Source organism: Orcinus orca, chromosome 13 (assembly GCF_937001465.1).
Source record: "Orcinus orca chromosome 13, mOrcOrc1.1, whole genome shotgun sequence".
Taxonomy (NCBI): domain Eukaryota; kingdom Metazoa; phylum Chordata; class Mammalia; order Artiodactyla; family Delphinidae; genus Orcinus; species Orcinus orca.
Genome location: NC_064571.1, coordinates 29602089 through 29622833, shown reverse-complemented (window position 1 = coordinate 29622833; position 20745 = coordinate 29602089). Strand labels below are relative to the sequence as shown.

Here is a 20745-nt window from a genome sequence, read left to right as displayed (position 1 = left end):
AGGATACAGAAGAAACTGATGGTTACCCTAGGGAGAAGTGGGAAACTGGGAGACAGGGAAAGGGAAACTTTTTTTTTTTTTAACATCTTTATTGGGGTATAATTGCTTTACAATGGTGTGTTAGTTTCTGCTTTATAACAAAGTGAATCAGTTATACATATACATATGTTCCCATATCTCTTCCCTCTTGCGGAAACTTATTTTTTATTCTATACTTTTTTGATAGCTTTAGAATTCCGTAGATTGTTCACGTGTTACCTACTCAAAAATGATTGTTAAAAATTTAAGAGTAACCACTAGAAAAATAGAAATAGCAGGCACAACTTCCAAGCCCCTTATTGACCTCTATGGCATAGACTGTTAACCTTCCGACAAAACCTATGCCCCTTCATCCACAGTAATAGAAAGGTAGCGGGCAGGTGGCTGACCTGCTGCACTACATTTCCCAGCCTCCTTTGCAGTTAGGCTTATCCATGTGACTGAGTCCTCCAGTGGCATCCGAGGGGAAGTGAGATGTGCCTTTGCCTGGCTAGCACCTCCCAGCCTATACTTGCTGTCACCTGCCTGTGAGCCAGAGCAAGGATGTGGCTGCAGTGCAGCCTGGGCTGTGCAGAGAGGAGGACCCAAGGAGATGGTGGAGAAACATGATGGAAGGAGCCTGGGCTCCTGAATGATCCTGTGGAGCAGAGCCACCTGCCCACCTGGAACTCAAACTATTGCATGGGAGAGAGATAAACGTCTGTCTTATTTGAGCTGGTGTGTTTTGAGATCATTTCATTACAGCAGTTAGTATAGCCCTAACTAAGGTAACCCCTTGGGGGTTTTGGGAAACTGTTTCCCATGATGTCAGAGAAGCCTTTCCAGTGGAGGGAGGAAGGAATGAGCGCTAAGTAGTGTTGAGGCTCTTCTCATGGCATCTGGCAATGCTCCCATCTCAGGAGGTTTTGGGGTGAGGTGGGAGGGACAGCTCCATTTTAAACTAAACTTCCTAGTCACGACCTGATCTCATTTGGGTTCATCCCACCTCCAGGCTGCAGCAACAATAGTCAGGGTCGCAGATTTGGGGCCTGGCTTAGCCACTAACTCACATGGTCTTCCTGTGCCAGTCACCTCACTCCTTAGACTTACATTGTTTTTTTGAATTAATCATACAGGAGGTGGAAGCTAGTCCCTCCAGGGTCCCTTCTCGTCTGATGATGCCAGGCCCAGCTTACAGAGATCCCAGGACAAGGCTTCGGGTCTGACTCTTCGGGTCTGGGCTTTTCCCTGGGACCTGCTGGACCCATGGGTCAGATGCTGGATGCAGAAATGGCAGCAGACACCACCCACAAGCCAAGAGCTGGTTGCTAGTTTGCAGTTTAATGAGCCAGCCCTGCAAACAGGTTACAGGCAAGGATAGTCCTGGAATGTAAAGCATTTGATGAGAGGCCAAAGGAGATGCAATGGACAGTCCATCCACATTGAGAATCTAGGACAGGGAGGCCCCCGTGTCTTCTGTCAGCCCACCAAAGCAGCTCCGCTTTAAAGTACAATTCCTCAGTGTGACCTGATCTCCTCTGGGCTCAGCCATCTCTCTCTGTGCCTCTGGCTGAACGTTAAAGAGTGCAACCCTGATCCCTTAGAACTTACTGGCTGCAGCAACAAACCAGTGTGGATGTGAGACTTTGGACCTTTCTTGATTTCTCAACTTGGAGAATGAGGACACAGAGGGTGTGGGGAAACAGTTGGGTGAAAGGTTGCTGGAACAATGCAGAAGTTTGCTGATTTCAGAAATGGCCTAAGTCTCAGCTGAGCTGCCATCTGAACCTATGAGAAACCCAGTGTAGAAGCCAAGGGAGGGGTAGAGAGTGGGCCCCAAACAAGCTTCAGGAGGAGAAGCCCTGCCTTCTCAGGGCAGAGACCTCTAGTGCCCAGACCCCAGATGGAGGAGTCACTGCCCAGGCCCTGTCCCCAGTCTGGCTCCTTCCCCTCCCCAGTCTGGTTCCTTCCAAGCTGCTTCTCCAAACCTCTGAAGCAGCAAAGACAGAGCCTATTTAAAACAACCTCCAGAAGGTAATTAAACAGAGCCTGAAGGGGATCCTTCTGTAAGGCAGAGGATGCCTCCATAAAACAACAAGAAATCTTCTTAATTTATCATTTGGGCCAATCCCATTATTCCTCACCATTAATTTTGTTGCCATGGTTACTCCCAGGTAATAGATACAAATGCATATCTATGTGGGGCAAAGGTACTCCCCAGTTCTACAGATGAAAGGAGAAGGAACATCCCTGCTCATTCTGCTACAGAACACACATTAGCAGTCGCGAATTTCGTGTACACACAGCTTCTGTCTCTTAAGAGGCCAGACCCTGCAGTCAAACCATTTTCTGGGAATTGGAATTCCAGATCTCCTACTTGTGATTTGGGGCAATTTACTTAATCTTTTTGAGCCTCCATTTCCTCATTTGTGATATAGGAATATGAATACTTACTTTCAAGGTTCTTGTGACGATTAAAGAAAATTCATTTATCCAACAAATATTTATTGAGCACCTGTTATTTGCTGGGCACTGCTCTAGGCACTAAGAATATATCAGTGAAAACAGAGACCAAAAATCTCTGTTTCTGTAGAGCTCACATGCTTGTGCGGACAAACAATAAAAATAATAAAAAGTAAATTTTCTCATATGTTAGAAGGATGAGGGCTTCAAGAAACATGGGAAAGTAGGACAGGGTAAGGATAGGGAGTGTGTACTAGCAGCAAGGATGGATTTTTAAAAAAATGTATTGCAGTAGGGTCCTCGCAAAAGGAGGGGTGAAGGATGGGGAATACTCAGGGGACACAGGAACACAGTGACATGACCAGGGCCACAGCTCCTGTCATAGGGGAGAGGGGTGAAAAGACCAGGGCTGGAGCTGGGGTGGTAGAGGGAAGGGTGAGACACTGAGGTTGCATTCCCCCACCCCCAGAAGCACCTCTAGTCCCTGGATCCCCCCCACTGGCCATGGACCCCAAAAATTCCATCTCTTGTCCTGCCTCTGACCCTAGTGGCTCCTTCTTTTGCTTCCCTTGACTTTTCTTTCCCCGGAGAAATTCTCAAGTAGGATGATGTATAGTAAGGTGGTCAGTGTAGTTTTCATTGAGGTGACTTTGGAGGAAATACCTGAAGGAGGGAGTGAGGCCATGCAGATATCTGGTTGGAGATTATTCTGTCCAGCAGAACAGCCAGTGCAAAGGCCCTGAGGCAGAATGGGCCTCCCCAGCATGTTTGAGGGACATCAAGGAGGCCAGTGTGACTGAAGTGGACTGAATAAGGGAAAGAGTAGTAGGAGACAAAATCAGAGAGGAATTGGGGTGTTGCAGCTTGTGCTAAGGACTGTGGCTTTTACTCTGAGTTTTTACTAGAGCTGTGGTTCTTAACAGGAGGGCAGTTTTTCACCAGGGGCCATCTGGTAATGTCTGGTTGTCATTAACTGGTACCCAGTGGGTAGAAGCCAGGGGTGTTGCTAAATGTCCTACAGTGCACAGGACAGCCCCCACGACAAAGAACCATCCAGCCCCAAATGCCAATCGTGCTGAGGCCGAGAAACCCTGAAGCAGAGAACCGTGTCATGTATATTCTCACAGATCACTCTGAGTACTATATTGGGAATGAGCAGAGGGGGCCCAGGCAGAATGGGGAGACCACCCAGGAGGCCACCACAATGACCCAGCCAAGAGATGAGTCTACAGCACCCAGTACAACTCCTAGCACATCATACATATGCTTCAGCTGATACTAATCACTTGCCTATTTTGTGCTAACGATAAGGGCCAACCTGTAGCTGCCCCAGAGGGGCTGGGTGCTGGTCAGGACCCCAGAAGTCTCTGGCTAGGGGTCAGGGTAAGAGGGGGATGTCAGCCAAGCTTCTGACAATCCTGCAGATACCCAGAGAAGATTCAGGGTGCAAGTATTTTTAACTCTCCAGTATCTTCTCTTCTATTTTCAGCAAAGCCCAAACACAGCTGACCCCATTTCTGCTCTGCCAGGGGAGGAGACTGGCAGTATCTCTTACATCTCTGCTGCCCTTTCTTGGCAGGCTGCAGGCAGAATCCATCCTACATGGGGCCTCTGAGCAACCAATATGCTATGCTGGGTGCTGCGTAGGCTCGGAGTCAGGTGGGCGGGTTCCCAGCCTCTGGGGAATGTGTAATGAGGGGCCAGAACAGCCACTCAGAAGCCTACGGTGGCTCCCAGAGAGCTGCCCCCCTCACTCCTGACCACCCCAGTCGCTCCCAAGCTGGTTTCCTTATCGGCAATTACCCCTCCCCATCTACCTGGCACAGAATGATCCGATCACAGTTCCACTGTCCTGCACCTCCCTTGCTGCAGTACAACACAGCCAGCATCTCTCTGGGTTTCAAAAACTTTCACAACCTGGCCCGAAACTTCCCAGCTTCCTCTCTCAACTTCTCTCCCTCTCTCTCTTTCTCTCATCACGCTCTCTCTCTCTTCACTCTACTTCTCGGCCTTTGTTTGTGACTTACGGGGACGTCCGTCCCAGGCCTTGGGTCTCTCCCTACATTCTACATCCAACCGCTTGCGTTCCCCTGCACGAAGCCCTTCCTCAGCACCTACGTTCTCAGGAGTCTCTCACCACTGAACTCCCTCTACCGTAGCGTAACTCCAAACTGCCTCGCCACCAGCCTACCTCCAGGCGCCTGCTTACCTGTGCACCTGCGCGGGAGCTAGCTGCGTGAGGGCAGGAACCTGCCCCGCGCCCACCTGCCGCAGCGCCTTTCACGTACCGGGTGCCCCGCAGATGCCCATGACCTGGCCTGGCAGGGTTAACCGCACAGTGTGACTAGGGCTGCAAGACATGCACACACACCAAGCTCCTCTGACAGCACCCCTACCCCCCCGACTCACTCTGCCCCGTGTTAGCATACACATTCCACTCCAGAGTATCACCTTCCCTTCCAAATCCACCTTCAGATAGTGGGTGAGAGATGGGCGTTGGATCTTCCAGGCCTAGCGTTCCTGTCCCACCACATACTAGTTATGTGACCTGAGGTAAGTAATATAATCTCTCTGAGCCTCCCTTTTCTTACCTTTAAAATGGGGTTAATATAGGCATCTACCAAACAGCGTTTCTGTGAAGATTAATTGAGTTAGTACTTGTAAAGTGCAAATATTAACACGGCTCCTGGCCCTTGGTGAGCTCACAGTGAGTGGTGCCTCATTACCATAGGGGAGCGTTCCATATTGAACCCCACCCATCTCCATCCACGTCAAACCATTCCAGCAAGGTCCTGGCATATAAAATGCACACAGCACAGCAAACATCCAGAAACTTAGCTGCCCGGGCTTACGTTTTTGCTCCCATCTATGGCTTTGTTGTTTAACTGATAGCTGCAGTCCTTATTAGGGTTCCTAGCCCATCAAATTTCTACCTGTCAAGCCCAAAGAGTAAATTATACTTATTTTTATTTTATCCTCAGGACTAATTTTTCATCGGTATAGCAACTTTTCAACAAGTTAACAGTCTCTGGAGGAGATATCAGTCACCTGCTAACCAAGGCCATCAGGGGGGAATAAACTATCAATCTGCTTGCACGAACCCCCTGGTGGGATGTTGTAACTGGAGGGCAGGTTAGATAGCAAAATAGTGCATAGGATAACCCAGTGGTGCCCATGACATCAGGACAGGCCCACAGGCATCAAGACACAGCCACGGGCTTCTGACTCACACACCTGCAAAAGGACATCAGGGCAGGCACAGAGCCCAGAACACAAAAGGCCACTCTCCACAATGAAGTCAAGAACCATCCCCATCTACCTGGCACAGAATGATCTGATCTGTGCTCTTCAGACAGCACAGGCATGACCCTTGAGCAGGGCCAGCCTGAACCAGGAATGGAGACTTCATGAATTCCCGACCACTGAGGCTTCCCCAGATCCTGAGCTGGTATGTCACCACCCATCCTTTCTTCCTGTGGCTCTGGAAGCCAGAGGGGTTGTGGCTCTGCAGATGAAGCCCAGGGAGGGAAGCACTGTGAGATCTGCAGCAGAGCCCAATCCCAATGCTCTGGGGAGCCAGGAGGGCGGGGGATGGGCAATCTGTTTATTGGGGGACTGAACAGCAGGCTCACACCTAGAGCACTGTGCTACCCAGCCTCCAGATGGACACTGCAGGCATTACCGACGTGAGCCAGAACCGGGAAGTACAGCTAGTGCCAGGGCCCCCCCACCCTCTCCCCTCCTCCCAGCTCCCTGGAGGCACATGGGGGCTTTCAGGATAGAAAACAAAGGAGGCCCAGAAAACAAGACAGGCAGCTTTAAGCTACTGAAGGGAGCAAAGAGGGGAAACATGGCCTCATTCCCCAAACTCTAAAAGCAGGAAGGAGTCCCAAGGGGTGAAGACAGGCTAGAGGGGAGCTTGGGCTGGCAGCAGACACAGGATCAGGAAGGACCCGGAGGCTGGACCACCCCTGACAGGTCCACGAGGAACTGCCACAGTCTGAGGACTACTCTGGCCTAGAGAGGGGCGTGTCAGGTCACACCACCCAGGCTCCTCAGTGCCCACGGCCAGAGGGCAGCACCACGCTCAGGAATGGGGAGATCCCAGCCTGCCCTCCCTGCTGACGGCTGCCCCCAACTCAGCAGGCAACACAGACACCTGAAGATGGACCCTGCCTTACCAGCACTGCAGCAGCTCACGTCACTTCCAGGGCCCCGCACAAGGACATCGGCCAAGGGGCTGCCTCTGTTGGCACCTCTGCCCTCCCTCCACGTTGTGGGCTGCAGTCCAGCACGTTCGCCTGTCCCTTCCTCTGGAGGCCCCATCCTCTCTGTGTCCATGATGTGCTTCCTCGCCTGGACTCCTCCTATCCACCATCTCCTCCTCACCAGACCCTACTCATCCCTCAAGTCTCAGGCTAGAAATCTCTTCCAGACTCCCCTAGTCTGGGCAGGTTACTCCTCCCTCTGCTCTCCCACAGCATCATGTGTTTTCACTGTCATTGCCTAGATTCTGGGGAGTCCACGAGGCAGGACCCTCCTCTAGCTTTTCCCCTCCTCTCTCCCCAGGCCCTAGCACCAACACTGGCCTGTAGGTGCTCCATAAATACACAGTGAAACAAACTGGACTGGGGAGGGCTGACGGCTTAGCTACCCACCCTATGGAACACCCCACCAGGTACTAGTGTGTCATGTGGCAGCACAGGGCCTCAGCTTGGGCTTTGCACCTAAAGGTGCTAGAAGGCAGGGGTGGTGTCTCACAGAGTCACCAACGGAACAGAAGAGAAGACAACAGCAGAGGAGGGACAGCAACATGTTTTGGTTGGAGGATGAGTAGAGTTTTAGTAACTGGTCCAGCAGAGAGGAGGAAGCCTCCCCTCAATGCCCGCAGAAGGCACACTTAAGAAGCTGGGCCATGGGACTTCCCTGGTGGTCCAGTGGTTAAGACTTTACGTTCCAATGCAGGGGGTGGCGGGTTTGATCCCTGGTCGGGGAGCTAAGATCCCACATGCCTCGTGGCCAAAATAACAAAACATAAAAACAGAAGCAATATTGTAACAAATTCAATAAAGACTTTAAAAATGGTCCACATCAAAAAAAAAAAAATCTTAAAATAAAGAGAAGCCAGGCCACCACCCCCAGGGCACCAGTAAAGTTCAGGACTTGGAGGGACCAAGCACCCCAGGAACAAAGAGTTAATCACAGGGCTAAACACAGGGATTAGGTTGAAAATCTGTATTCGAAGCAGTAGAACCCCTCGGCCTTCCCCACACAGCTAGGTGACTCTTACCGCCCTCACCTGTATCCCCCAGACAATGGAAGTTTATCAACCTTCTGGAGAAACTGAATCCAAGTGACTCCAGACTTGGGAACACTAGCCCAGTGGAGAGCGGGAGCAGGTGAGGCTAAAAGCAGGGAAATTAACGAAAATCTGCAAAGTGAATATTGGGACTCCAGCCTCCTTCCCCTACTTGGCTTCCAGAATGCAGACCAATGAGAAGATACTGTATTTACAAAACAGGAAGAGGATCCTGTTAAAAAGAACCAAGAAAAGAAACAATCAAATAGCTCTCAGAAATTAAAATTATACTATCTGAAGTTAGAAATTCAATAGACATGTTGAATATAAACTCAAGGAAATTTCCTGTAAAGCCAAGCAGAGGGACAAAGTGAAGGAATAGGAGAGAAAAAAAGGAAAAGAGAATCTGAGTGTTAATCTAAGATGTTGAATATTTGACTAATAGGAATTCCAGAAGGAGAAGAAATTATCAAAGAAACAGTATAAGAAAAGTTGCCAGAACTGAGAGATGGGAGTCTTCAGATTGAAAGAGGTCACCAGGAACCCAAAATAATGAATTTTAAAAGAGATGGTATTGTGGAATTTTAGAAATAAACTGTATAGATAAAGAGAAGATCCTAAGCATTCCCAAAGAGAGAAAACAGGTCACTTGCAAAGAATCAGGAATACAAAAGTATTGGCTTTTTCAACAGCTAGACCTGAAGCCAGAAGAGCAATGTCTTCAAAATTCTGAAGGAAAATGGTTATCAACCTAAACATTGGAATTTTCTCCTCAGCCAAACTGTCAGTTAAAGCTGAGTGCAGAATTACAATTACAAATTACCTTTTTTTCAGATCTAAAAGGATTCAAAATTTTCTTCCCATTTGCCTTTTTTTCAGGAAGCCACCAGAAGAGGTGTTCCACCAAAATGAAGGTGTATACCAAGAGGAAGGCCTGGAGGGACATGGTCTCCAGAAACGAAAGTTTCAGAGAAAAATAATGGAACCGAAGGACAGGAGTCTTCAGATTGAAAGGAGGCACTGAAAATATCAAAAGGCTGCTACAGGGTGCAGTAAGAATTTGAGATGGTACAAGGAAAACTATGTTAATGAGAAAAAATGAGGCAATTATTAAATCCAGGTAAAACATAAAGTCAAAAAGGAGAGGAAACATAATCATGTACAACAAAGTTGTAATATTATTCATATAATTGTAATAATGTGAATATTGAATATCCATAAACCCCAAAACTATGATAACTATTTGGGGAGGGTGATGAGGGTAGGGGAGAGAAATGTGTTTATGGGAGTGAATAATAAGAGAGCTGAATCCTCAACTACCGTAATAGATAATACAAAAGAACTACTTGAGAAATAGCGGTATAGATAAGCATATTAGTTTGAAATATAGGTTTCTAACTGAAGAAACAGCTAACAGTATTTGCTTCTGGGGAATAGAAATGGGAATTGAGGAGGGATGGGGCAACATACTATTTTTCCTTACAAGTGTTTTAGTACTAGTTGACTTTTTGAACTATGCACATTGATTACTTTGAAAAAAACTGTGAAATTAATTTTTAATAGATTTTAAAATAAAGCTTATGAACGAAAAGAAAAACTTCAGCACATCAACCATCTGTCTCTACAGTCACTAGAGCTCTAGAGCTGCGCTCTAAACTACATCTCCCTACCCTTTCCCCAAACTAAACAAAACCATCAACATTTCAACTAGTTCTAATTCAAGTTCCTACAGGATATAAAAAAATGAAATTGGGCTTCCCTGGTGGCTCAGTGGTTGGGAGTCCACCTGCCGATGCAGGGGACATGGGTTCAAGCCCTGGTCCGGGAAGATCCCACGTGCCGTGGAGCAGCTAAGCCTGTGCACCACAACTACTGAGCCCGCGTGCCTGGAGTCCATGCTCTGCAACAAGAGAAACCACCGCAATGAGAGGCCAGTGCACCGCAGCGAAGAGTAGGCCCCGCTCGCCACAACTAGATAAAGCCCGTGTGCAGCAAGGAAGATGCAACGCAGCCAAAAATAAATAAATAAAATAAATAAATTTTTTTTAAAAATGAAATTACAGAGTTTTAGCCTCATCCCCACCATCCTCCCCCATATTTCCCATCCTCAATCTGAACTTTTGGGTAGTGGTATGCTGGTAAATGTTTAATACTTGATTCTTTGAGAAAAAAGTCCTGATTTATAGTATTTGCCAATTTCCATGGTGTAAATTCTCCTATTGTGGATGATTTCAAGCCATCACTATGATGTCACTGAATGTGGAATTGGGAAAAGATGCACACGTTAGCTCCAGCAAACTACTGCCTTAGGCCTCTCTAGCCTTATCAGCCTCCCTACAAGACCCAGGTTACAGGAGAGACTTGAATATCCCTTCCAAAAAGCCAGAAGTCCACAAGGGATGTAGCAGCAGTAGAAGTGGTTTCTGAAGGGAAGAGAAGTGGTTCTGGCTGCAGGGAGGGGGTGGTGAATTTGCCACCTTCCTTTCCCTCCCCACCTCTAGCAGAGTTACCTGCTCATTAGTAACCCCCGGACGCAGGGTCCCATGCTTGTAGTCTTCCAGCAGCTGCACAGCCTCTCTGAGACGTCTCTGCAGGCAAAGAAAAGGGACATTGAGGGACACACATCCAGGGCTCCGGCAACCCTCTCCTTGAAGGATTGCATCAGTACTGATCAAGCACTGACTATATTTACAGTGTACAAGGCCTGCCCTCCAGTTCATGGGACTCACGCAAAACATTAAAGAAGGCTACAACCTAAATGTCCTTTCATAGGGAAATGGCTAAATGGCAGTGGCATAATACTACTATGGAACATTATTCAGCAGTTTAAAAGTAAAGTAGATCTACATGGCCATATCTCCAAGATATTTTTTTAAGTGAGAAAGCAAGTTGCAGAGTTGTATGATGCCGTTCGTTGTACCAAACAAACAAAACACACACACATAGAAAATAATATTTCCTATGAGAGTATTTATGTGAGAAGATGCATCAAAAATGCTCTAGGGGCTTCCCTGGTGGCGCAGTGGTTGAGAGTCCACCTGCCGATGCAGGGGACACAGGTTCGTGCCCCGGTCCGGGAAGATCCCACATGCCACAGAGCGGCTGGGCCCGTGAGCCATGGCCGCTGAGCCTGCGCGTCCGGAGCCTGTGCTCCGCAACGGGAGAGGCCACAACAGTGAGAGGCCCGCGTACCGCCAAAAAAAAAAAAAAAATGCTCTAGAAGGAGACCCACCAAACTGGTGACAGGGGTTACCTCGGGGTAGGAGGAAAGGGCTCAAACTTGGCAGGCGGTGTCGGGAGGAACTTTAATCTTAATTGTAATATTGAATGTTTTTATAAAGAGAACATATTTATTAAATACTTATATAATTTCTTCCCAACATTTAAAAAACACTAGCAGAGATTTACATACTAAAATACATATGGCCACAGTAACTGATGGGGAAAGAAAAAAATAAAAGGATAGAATTGTTATGATTTTTAAAACCTTAAAAGCTAAAGAGACAGCAACAGTGAGAGAAGGTAGCCCTTATCCACCGAAAGACTTGTATAAGAATATTCATAGTGACACTCTTCAAACAGCCCCAAACTGCAAACAATTCAAATGTCAGTAATAGATTAGATAAGTAAACTGTGGTATATGCACACAATGAAATATTATACCTCATTTAAAAAAGCAAACTATAAATATATGTTATAATGTGGATGAATCTTCCCCAGATTGGCACCCCAATATCTCTCATCCCCCATGTTCTTCTAGAACTTTCCCACATGCCCCATCCAGAGGTACAGTCTATGTCCCCTCCCCTGGATCCTGAGCAGGCCTTTATGACTGCCTCAACAATAGAGTATAGCCAAGGTGAGGCTATGTGACCTCTGAGGCTAGGTATGCAAGGCTAAAATGCCTTGCACTTCCACCTTGTTCTCTTGGGATGCTCACTCTCTTGGAACTCAGCCATCATAGTGTAAGGAAGCCCAAGCAGGCTACTGAGAGACCCATGTGGATAAGAACTGAGGGCCTGGGGCTCCAGTTAAGCCACCAGCTAATGGTCAGCACCAACTTGCCTGCCATGAAAGTGAGCCATCTTGAAATGGACCTTCCCCAGTCAAGCTGCCCTAGCCGAAGCTGCATGGAGCAGAGAAAAACCATCCCCTCTAAGCCCTGCCCAAATGAAGATCAGTGAGCAAAAGAATTGCTTTTTGTTGTTTCAAGCCACTAAATTTTGGGGTGATTTGCTACATAATGATAGAAGGCTGATACGCATAATGATAAGCAAAAGAAGGCAAACACAGAAAAGTATATATAAAATTCATGGGACTTCCCTGGTGGTCCAGTGGGTAAGACTCCACGCTCCCAGTGCAGGGGGGCCAGGGTTCGATCCCTGGTTGGTGAACTAGATCCCACACGCATGCCACAACGCAACGAAAGATCCTGCATGCCGCAACTAAACATGCCACTATGAAGATCCCACGTGCCGCAACTAAGACCCAGAGCAGCCTAAATAAACAAAGTATATATAAAATTCAAAAACAGGCAAAATGCACCTATGGTGGTAGAGGTCATTACAGTGTTACCTTGGGGCAGGGCGGGGGGGTGGTGGTACTGACTTGGAAAGGGCATGAGGGAACCCTCTGGAATAATGGAAATGTTCAATGTCTTGATCTGACTGGTGGTTACATGGTATAAACATATGTCAAAATCCATTAGGCCATACACTTAAGATTTGTGCATTTTCCTGTATGTATGTTATACCTCAAAAAATCAACAATAAACAGTGACAACAGTGAGAGAAGGCAGCCTATGTCAAGGTCAGATGAGGAACACAGGCAACAGGGATGCTCATCGTGGGGGAAGAAACCCAGGGAAGTCACCATGTTCCCCTTTGACCAAGGGACAAACCTGGCTAAGGACGGGAGTACAGAGAGACCTCAACAGAAGCCCCTGGTCTAAAAGCAGCATGCAACCCCAGGGAGGGCACCCCGTGCGGCATTTGCTGAGCAGGCTGACAGTGGTCACATAGGATGGGAAATGAACAGCCACCTCCTGTACTGAAACAGCAGGACTAACTGCCAGCCCAGACAAGCCAGCCGGGCTGTCAGGGGGCCAGGAAAATGTCTCACTTGGGTGTAGCCTGACTGCTAGAAAGCACTGCCTCTCCCCTTTCAAATATATGCATCTCAATCCCTGAATTCCAGAGTCCTTTCCCAGAATCTGTTTGTCTCCAAAGTACAGATAGCTTTGTGTTTTTTGTTTTTGTTTTGCCAGTTATACTAGTAATCCATGCTGTTTAGAGAAAATGGCAGAAAAACTGAAAGCACACAAAAAATTTTTAATCACCTGTAAACATACCACTTGCAAAGTGATGATTTTCCTTCTAGACTTAATACATTTGTTTTTCATGTTGATTGTTGGTTTTAACTTGCTTAAGGTCACACAGAAAGTGAGCGGTTTAGTATTGGAGCCCAGAGTTTAGTCAGACCCTTGCTGTCCCTGCAACCCCCCAAAACTTCCTAGTGATGCGGCCAGCTCCCCACCCCAAGCCTGCTTCCTCCCAGCCTCAGCCTCTGCCCCGACAATGAATGCTCTACTTTCCACCCTGAATGGTGAATGGCCCCGCTTTCTCATTATTTTCCCACTCCAGGGATTCTCCTGAGTTCCTCTAAGAACCTGGCCAGATTCCATCTCATTTGACATGGTCATCAAAGGGAGGCCTCTTGTCTCAGGAGTAAGTTCCAAAGAGCCCTGATCTTGGCATGCACTCAGAAAGAACCAAATCCACAGTTTCTCAGGACAAGTCTGCGAATGCAGGACTGGGGAAAGCTATAATGTGCTTTTCTGCCTCTGGGCCTTGCTAAGCCTCAGCTTGGCCCCCCAGGTCAGAGGCTGAGGGGTCGGGGCTCCTAGCACCTCTGTGGGACAGGCAAGGCCCCAGGCCACTTGTCTTGAGAGGTCCCCGAGGGCTGGCTGTTCTGGGAGCTGGACTCCTCACAGCAGAGAAGGGGATGGTTTTCAGGGAGACTTGAGGGATAGGTTTGCTTTAAACCCTCCTCCCACCCCAGTGCATTGTGATGTTCGAGAGGGATGGGGAAAGCTGGGGGTCAATGGCAGGGTGAACTTTGTAGGAGGTCTTTTCAACCAGGAACAAACAGGCAGCTAGGCCCTCAATGCAAAGACGGTGAGGGGCCCAGCTGGCTTGGAGACAAGGCTGCAGGCCCTTCTCTGGAGCCCTGGGCTGGGGGAGGGACGGCCCAATGTTGCTTCCCAGACTCCATCACCAGACTGCCAGAAGGTGTCACAGCACGTGTATTTGATGGGGCATGGTCTCCGGAAACTCCCTCAGGAAACAGGCACCTGGGAGGTCTGTTTCAGGGCAGAGAATTCGAACAGAAATCCCACCCCAAGGCCCTGAGGGGAAGAAGGAAGCAAAAGGGCAGGCATGGAGTGTTAGGGTGGTGGCAGAGAGGCAGGAGACCCTACCGGACAGGAATGGGGATGGTGGGACACAGGAAGGAAAGGCACAAAAAAGAAAGATGAGGAAAGTCATCAGAAGCAAAGCTAATCTTTTTTTGAGGGAAGGGGGTACCCTGTAGCCCATGCCCAAGCTAAATGCAGACTGAGTATAATCCATGCTTGTCTAGGGAGGATGTCAAAATGATTTAAATATTTATTATAATATTTAATATGTTAAAATATAGGATGGGAGTGACAGCACCTGGTCAGGATGTGAGGAACACCCAGAAACATTTCACCCCCACTTCTGATAAAGGACCCACCCACTCCCCAGGTGGTACCTGCAGGTTCCCACCTCCTGATCTTGCCCACACTGTTCCCACCACCACCCATCCCCATCCCCAACCATCCTTCAAGGCTCAGGGCCATCTTCTCCAGGAATCTTCCAGAAATGTTCTCTCCGTCCTCTGAACAGCCAGAGAGCATTTGGTTTGTACCTCTCTGAGGTCCCCGACCACTTACCAGCATGTGCCCATGTTATCTGTCAGAGACTGCAAGGTGCAGGGAGCAAGGGACTGGTTTTAGGTATCTTTGCAGAACTGCAGGACACACCTACCCCAGCCCATCACCAACACAGGGCCACACATAATGAGCATTTAACAAAAATGAATGACTGAGACTGCTGGCGGGGAGAAGTGAAGGGTATGGTCAGGGTTAGGGATCCAGGTTCCAAAGCAGCAGGCCAGAGTCCCTCAATGATGACGCTGGTTTTACAGAATCCTGGGATTCCAAGAGGCCATGCATGCCGAGTTCACACAGGATGTGAATGAGAATACCCCTGTGTGTGAATATTACAGAACCACGTAGGCATTCCTTTCTCTGAGACATTTGGGGCCCGAGCGGGAAGGGCATTTTGGCACCCAGGGTCACAGAGTGGGTATGGGTGGCACCTAGGAACACCAAGTCCCCTCAATCCCAGCTCTGGGCCATTTCTATGAGATATGAACACAGAAGAGCCTCCTGTCCTCATGACAGTCGGTAACTGAGAGGGGTGGTCTCCCAGAGAAACCACAGCAACGCCTGCATCCTGAAAAGCTGATGCCTACTGGGGCCAGGCACCCCAGATAAGAAAGGGAAGGAGAAATTGCACACAGAGAAATTGCAGAGCATGTTTAGCGAAAGTGGTGCAATTGAAACATGGGCATTTCAGGCAGTCAAAAGTTTGGGAGTCTCAAAGCTTGCAGAACTTTAAAAAAAAAAGGGTGGGGAGGGAGGGAGGAAGGAAGGAAGGGGAGTGTCAATGGTCAGGGGAGAATGAATTTGACAGCGGGGGCGGGGGGCGGGGCCTGCAGATTACCTCCCGTCGTCCTGCCCTGATCGCTGAGTATTTGATTGCTCTCACCTGGGCCAGTCTTGCACCTGACAAGGGCAGGGCCGCGCATGCTTACCTTGTCTGCAACCACAGCTTAAACCATTTCTTTGTGGCTCCCAAGCAGTGGGATTTGGGGGCCAAAGCCAATAATTTCTGTGCAGGCAGAGTCTCAAGCCCTTCTCTCATCTTCCCTCCCAGAGGTCCGGGGACCCACGGGGTTATCTGTGCTGAGATTGGTTCTTGGCTCACGCCAACCATGAGCTACCCTCTGGGAGGCCCAAGGGAAGGGGAAACCAGGGACACATGGGGAGAGCTCTGTTTCCCTGTGGCAGACCTCTGATCACCTTCAGGACACCGATGTGAGGTAAACCCATATAATTCTGGCAGCGTAACAGGTGGTACAGACCTTTAGAAAATAAATCTGTCCAGCTACCCCAAGAACTATAAAAACAATCATGGTCTCCAGCCTGGATACCCTACTCTTGGGAATTTTTTTCTAAAAAATAAATTTAGCAGAAATGAAAAATGATTTGCCGGAGACTATTTTTTGCAGGAAAGCAAAAATGGTAGGAAACAACCTACCTGTTAGACCTAAAAGTCTAACAGGGATGGTTATTTATACTATAAGACATGATTTCCCAAAATTATAAAGGCCTGGAAATTGATGATAAAAGCAAATAAAAAGTCTGTGTTCAATGTAATAAGTATGCCAAAAACGGATACAGATGGGCAAAAACCTGAAGTGTATAAGGGTACTGACATTTGGAAATTTTTAAATTAAAAATTCCATTAAAAATTTTAAAATTAGACTATCTGATGCTGTCTAGAATGCATTTAAGTGGACATCCTTACTTACTGCTACTGAGAGCATAAACTGATATAATCTTGGTACAGGTTGGTACAATTTACAGGGCAATTTGGTAATATATATCAAAAGCCTTAAAATGCCTTTCATTCAGAAATTCTACTTTCAGGAATTTATCCAAAGGAAGTAAAGAGAAATATGGGGAGATTTACATACAAAGGATATTTATTGCAATATTATTTATAATGGCAAAAGACTTGAAACTACCCAAATGGTCAATTGAGAAAATGATTAAGTTAGAGAATAGCCACATGATGGATTACTATACAGTTATTAAACACATTTTGAAACATTTGATGACACGGAAAAATGCTCATGATATGCTACATGGAAAAAACCAATATATATCATGTACACATATGTCACATACAATTTTAAATATATATATATTTATGTATGTATACATATATATACATAATACACACGCAAATCTTCCTTGACTCATGATGGGGTTCATCCCGAGAAATCCACTATAAGTGAAAATATCATCTCGAACCTGTGCCCCCTGCAGTGGAGGCACGGAGTCCTAACCACTGGATCACCAGGGAATTCCTGGAAATATCATATCTGAAGTTGAAAAAGCATTTAATACATCTAGCCCACCGAACATCATAGCTTAGCCTGGCCTACCTTACACATGCTCAGAACACTTACATTAGCCTACAGTTGGGAAAAATCATCTAACACAGAGGCTACTGTATAATGAAATGTTGAACATCTCATGTAATTCATTGAATGCTGTAATAAAAGTGAAAAACAGAATGGTTGTGTGGGTACAGAATGGTTCTAAGTGTATCGGAGGTTTCGCCTCGTGATCACGTGGCTGACTGGGACCTGTGGCTTCCATGGCCCAACAACATGAGAGAGTATTGTACCCACTAGCCCAGGATATGATCAAAATTCACAATTCGAAGTATGATTTCTACTGAATGTGTATCGCTTTCATACCATCATAAAGTCCATCTTAAGTTGGGGACTGTCTGTACAGAGATAGAGTGAGATATAGATACATATATATCTATATCTATATACACATTATACAAACCATCCTAATTTTGTACATATACATATACCAGAATGTTAATTGTGATTATTTCTTGCAGGTGAGATACTGAGCAGTTTTTATTTTCTTCTTTAGACTTTAATATTTAGAGATTACTACCCACATCACATCAAGAGGCCCACAATACCAGCTGTTTTCATGGTTAGTGATGCTGCCTCGTAACCTGGTTAAAGGGGCGTCCTCCAAGCTCTCCACTGTAAAGGTACCTTTTCCCCTTAGTAATTGCTAAATAATATTTGGAAGTGATACTTACCTGAAAGCATAAGAATATCCTGTTTCCCAACAACTTTTACTCTATGAAAATAGCATCCATTAATGATCCTTGTCAAAATCAGTTATTTTGTTGAGGATTCCACAATGTTTATTTCCTTCTACATTTATTAGCTGACATTCTTCTGTGAATATGAGCTTCCCTCTTTCACAGTTTTAGTTTTACTATGGACTCATGGATTCTTCTTCTTATTATTCAATGTATTATAATCCATTGTTTTTCTTTTTCTTAATGTTCGAATTGTCCCAAATGTGGCTAGTGGGATGCAGCCACTTCCTGTTCCTGTGTCTCCATCAGTCTATGAACAATTTCTTACGTTCTGCAGCAAGTCTCTTTGCCTTGGGTGTGGATTTGGCCATCTCTCCAAGAAGCCCTGGGTCCTTTTTGTAAGTAATGGTATTTAGAAACCAAGATCTGAGTGCTAAGTGTGTTCATTGTTACTGGGGTATCATGGACCTTTCAGTGAACAGAGCCAGGAAATTGAGAAATATAAATGTAAGTGTGTGTGTGTGTGTAAATCATAAGTTCATATTGATACCTCCAATTCAAATACAACATCACATAGTTTTTGTCTTTTCCCCTACTCCATATTTGTATCTCCCTACTCCCATGGTGAGAACCCTGGTTCCCAACATCAGTATAACGATTTATTCTGTCCTACAATACACCCAAAATAGTTTCAGATTACTACACCAGTACTAATAATGAGTTGGTGTTATTAACACTGTTTCAGTTGGTTTTCTATGTCCTTCAGAATGATCATCTGCCAACCATTCATCCCCTTAAATAATTATTGAATTCAGAATAGCAAACCCCTTTCATCTTCAGTTCATAATTTAAAGTAACTTAGAGGTCAGCTGGTATAGCCTTGCCCTTAGGGATCTAAATCTAATTCCATGACCTATGTGGAAGGACAAAGCTAGGGCTTCTGCCAGGTCCCGGTGGTTTCCTTCCTCAGGCCCAATCCTGCACACACGGCACCCTGGCAGTAGACTCACAGCCCCTCAAGATCCCTCCAAAGAATTCACTCTTGCTGGACTTCAGGAACCAGGCAGATTTTATGACAATATCCCAGGAATGATGGCGGAGGTGACAGCAACTTTCACAAGCATGTATGACCTATCTCAAAAGGGCCCCCAGACACTAGCCTTCCAGTTCATCGTGGTTACTCGCTCTCCTTCCCACTGTTTTTCCCTCTTGTTCCTTCTCTCTCCTCTCTTTGGGAGGATCAAAAAGCACAATTCTTCCTCCTCTGTCAAGCAGGCAACCTCCTCCCTTTCTGAAGCCTTGCTCAAGACATTCTTAGAACAATGACAGCCTTCTTTCTAAGAGAAATTATGGTGAATAAAATTTGCTCCACCTCATTACACATACAAGGGTTAGAGTCTTTTTAAAGCTTGGTCTGTTATAAATTGCAAACAAGTAGCTGCAAAACTCTCTCAAGATGAGTCTATCCATTGACTCAGCTAATGCCCCTCAGAACCGGGTCACCAGAAGGCTCAAGCTGCCCAGGATCTTTCCACCTCGGGACACTCTGGCTTCCAGAGCCACCTCCTCATGTTCTCCACTCTCCTCTCATCCTCACAGATGAACAGGCCTGTCCAGATCTCCTCCCCCTGGGCAGCCACCACCCCACGCTCCCTCCCAGGACACCAGCCAAGGGCCCTGGGAGAGAAAGTGCTTTGAAGGCATAAGCCATGGTCTGTGGACTGAGTCCAGCAGAAGGGGGAACTGGCCCTCCTGGTAGCACCATAGTTTTGGGGGGAGGGGCTCAGGTAAGAGATTCTTTCCTCTTGGTGTCTCTAATTTCTCATTGTTTCCATGCAAATGGCTTTGCTAAGCAACCTGCCTTGACTAGAACCAGGGAGGGCATGAAGGGCCCACTCATGGCCCTTCCAGATTTTTTAGGGCCTAGAAGATCTTCTGTGGGCAGAAAATTTCCAAAAGGCCAGCAAGTAGTATTGGAAACAGTTCCCAGCTGGGATGCAGGAGGGAGAGGTCTAGTTCTTTCCAGGAAGCCTATCAGAATCTTTGATAAAGGGAAGAAACATGTGAAATTTGAAAACTATTCTAAAATTTCTGTTGCACTGGTTATTTCCTAGTCAGTAAATAGTTAAGTTTCCTTGACATTTCAATTAATAGTAAAAAAAAATGTATGAGATTTTTAAATTTACCGATGGGGAAATAGGGAAAAGATGGTTTAGTGATATACAAGAATGCTGGGACCTTTCAAAATGCAAGAGTTGAAGACAAAAATGTGGTACAGGAAGCGAGCAGTAAAATGAAATGGTCTGGGAATGAGAGGAGGGTGGACTGGAGAGGTGCCTGTGAACAGCGCAGGCGGCGTGCTGCTCTGCAGCTGCCCATCCACCCCCAAAGTCCCTGCCTGCTTCTGTTAATCAGGGGAGCCCTGAAGAACCTCCGGACCTCCCAAGGCTCCCTCCACCATCTCTCAACGTGCCTCGAAGTCCACCCTTAATAAGCACTGGCCTTTACTGCCTCCTCCGTCAAGCAGCTGGCATTTATGTCGGGATTTGTGTTGCAACTCTATCTAGCTGTGCACCGTTTGGGAGCTTTCAAGAAAGACACATAACCTAGGCTAGGTAAGTAGTTTCTCTAGTTGGGTGCTCTTCCAAATTTTTATGGAATCACTTTGATTACTCCTTAGGAGAATCTAGACAGGGCCCAGAAGTACAACAGCCTTGCCCTTAAGAGGCAGTACATCCAGAGGTAAGGTCAGCCAGTTAAATACTTGAGTCCTTCATCCTTCCTGAGATACAGGAGGAAATCACGTATCAGGGTAATTCCCACATTGCCTATTACTGGGCTGCTCTCCCAGGAACAATGGGAATGGTTCTCAGTCCAGGTATCTAGCAGGCCGTGTGCTTCTTTTCCCTCCAAGAGTTGAAGCAAGCCAATGCCCAGCACAGAGAAGATGAGCAG

At 46.8% G+C, this 20745-nt stretch overlaps 1 protein-coding gene across 11 annotated transcripts in view; it reads right to left on the bottom strand.

Annotated features, from left to right (window-relative positions):
- The window catches only part of SFXN5 (sideroflexin 5), a 118984-nt gene that overhangs the window by 81705 nt on the left and 16534 nt on the right, over nucleotides 1-20745 (bottom strand). For all 11 annotated transcript variants that reach the window (XR_004475338.2, XM_004277072.3, XM_049696154.1 and 8 more), the window contains exon 3: nucleotides 10291-10368. Coding sequence is in view for 10 of the 11 variants with exons in the window: in XM_004277072.3 (XP_004277120.1) it covers nucleotides 10291-10368 (78 nt within the window). In the remaining variant the exon portion in view is untranslated. The remainder of the gene's footprint in view (nucleotides 1-10290; nucleotides 10369-20745) is intronic.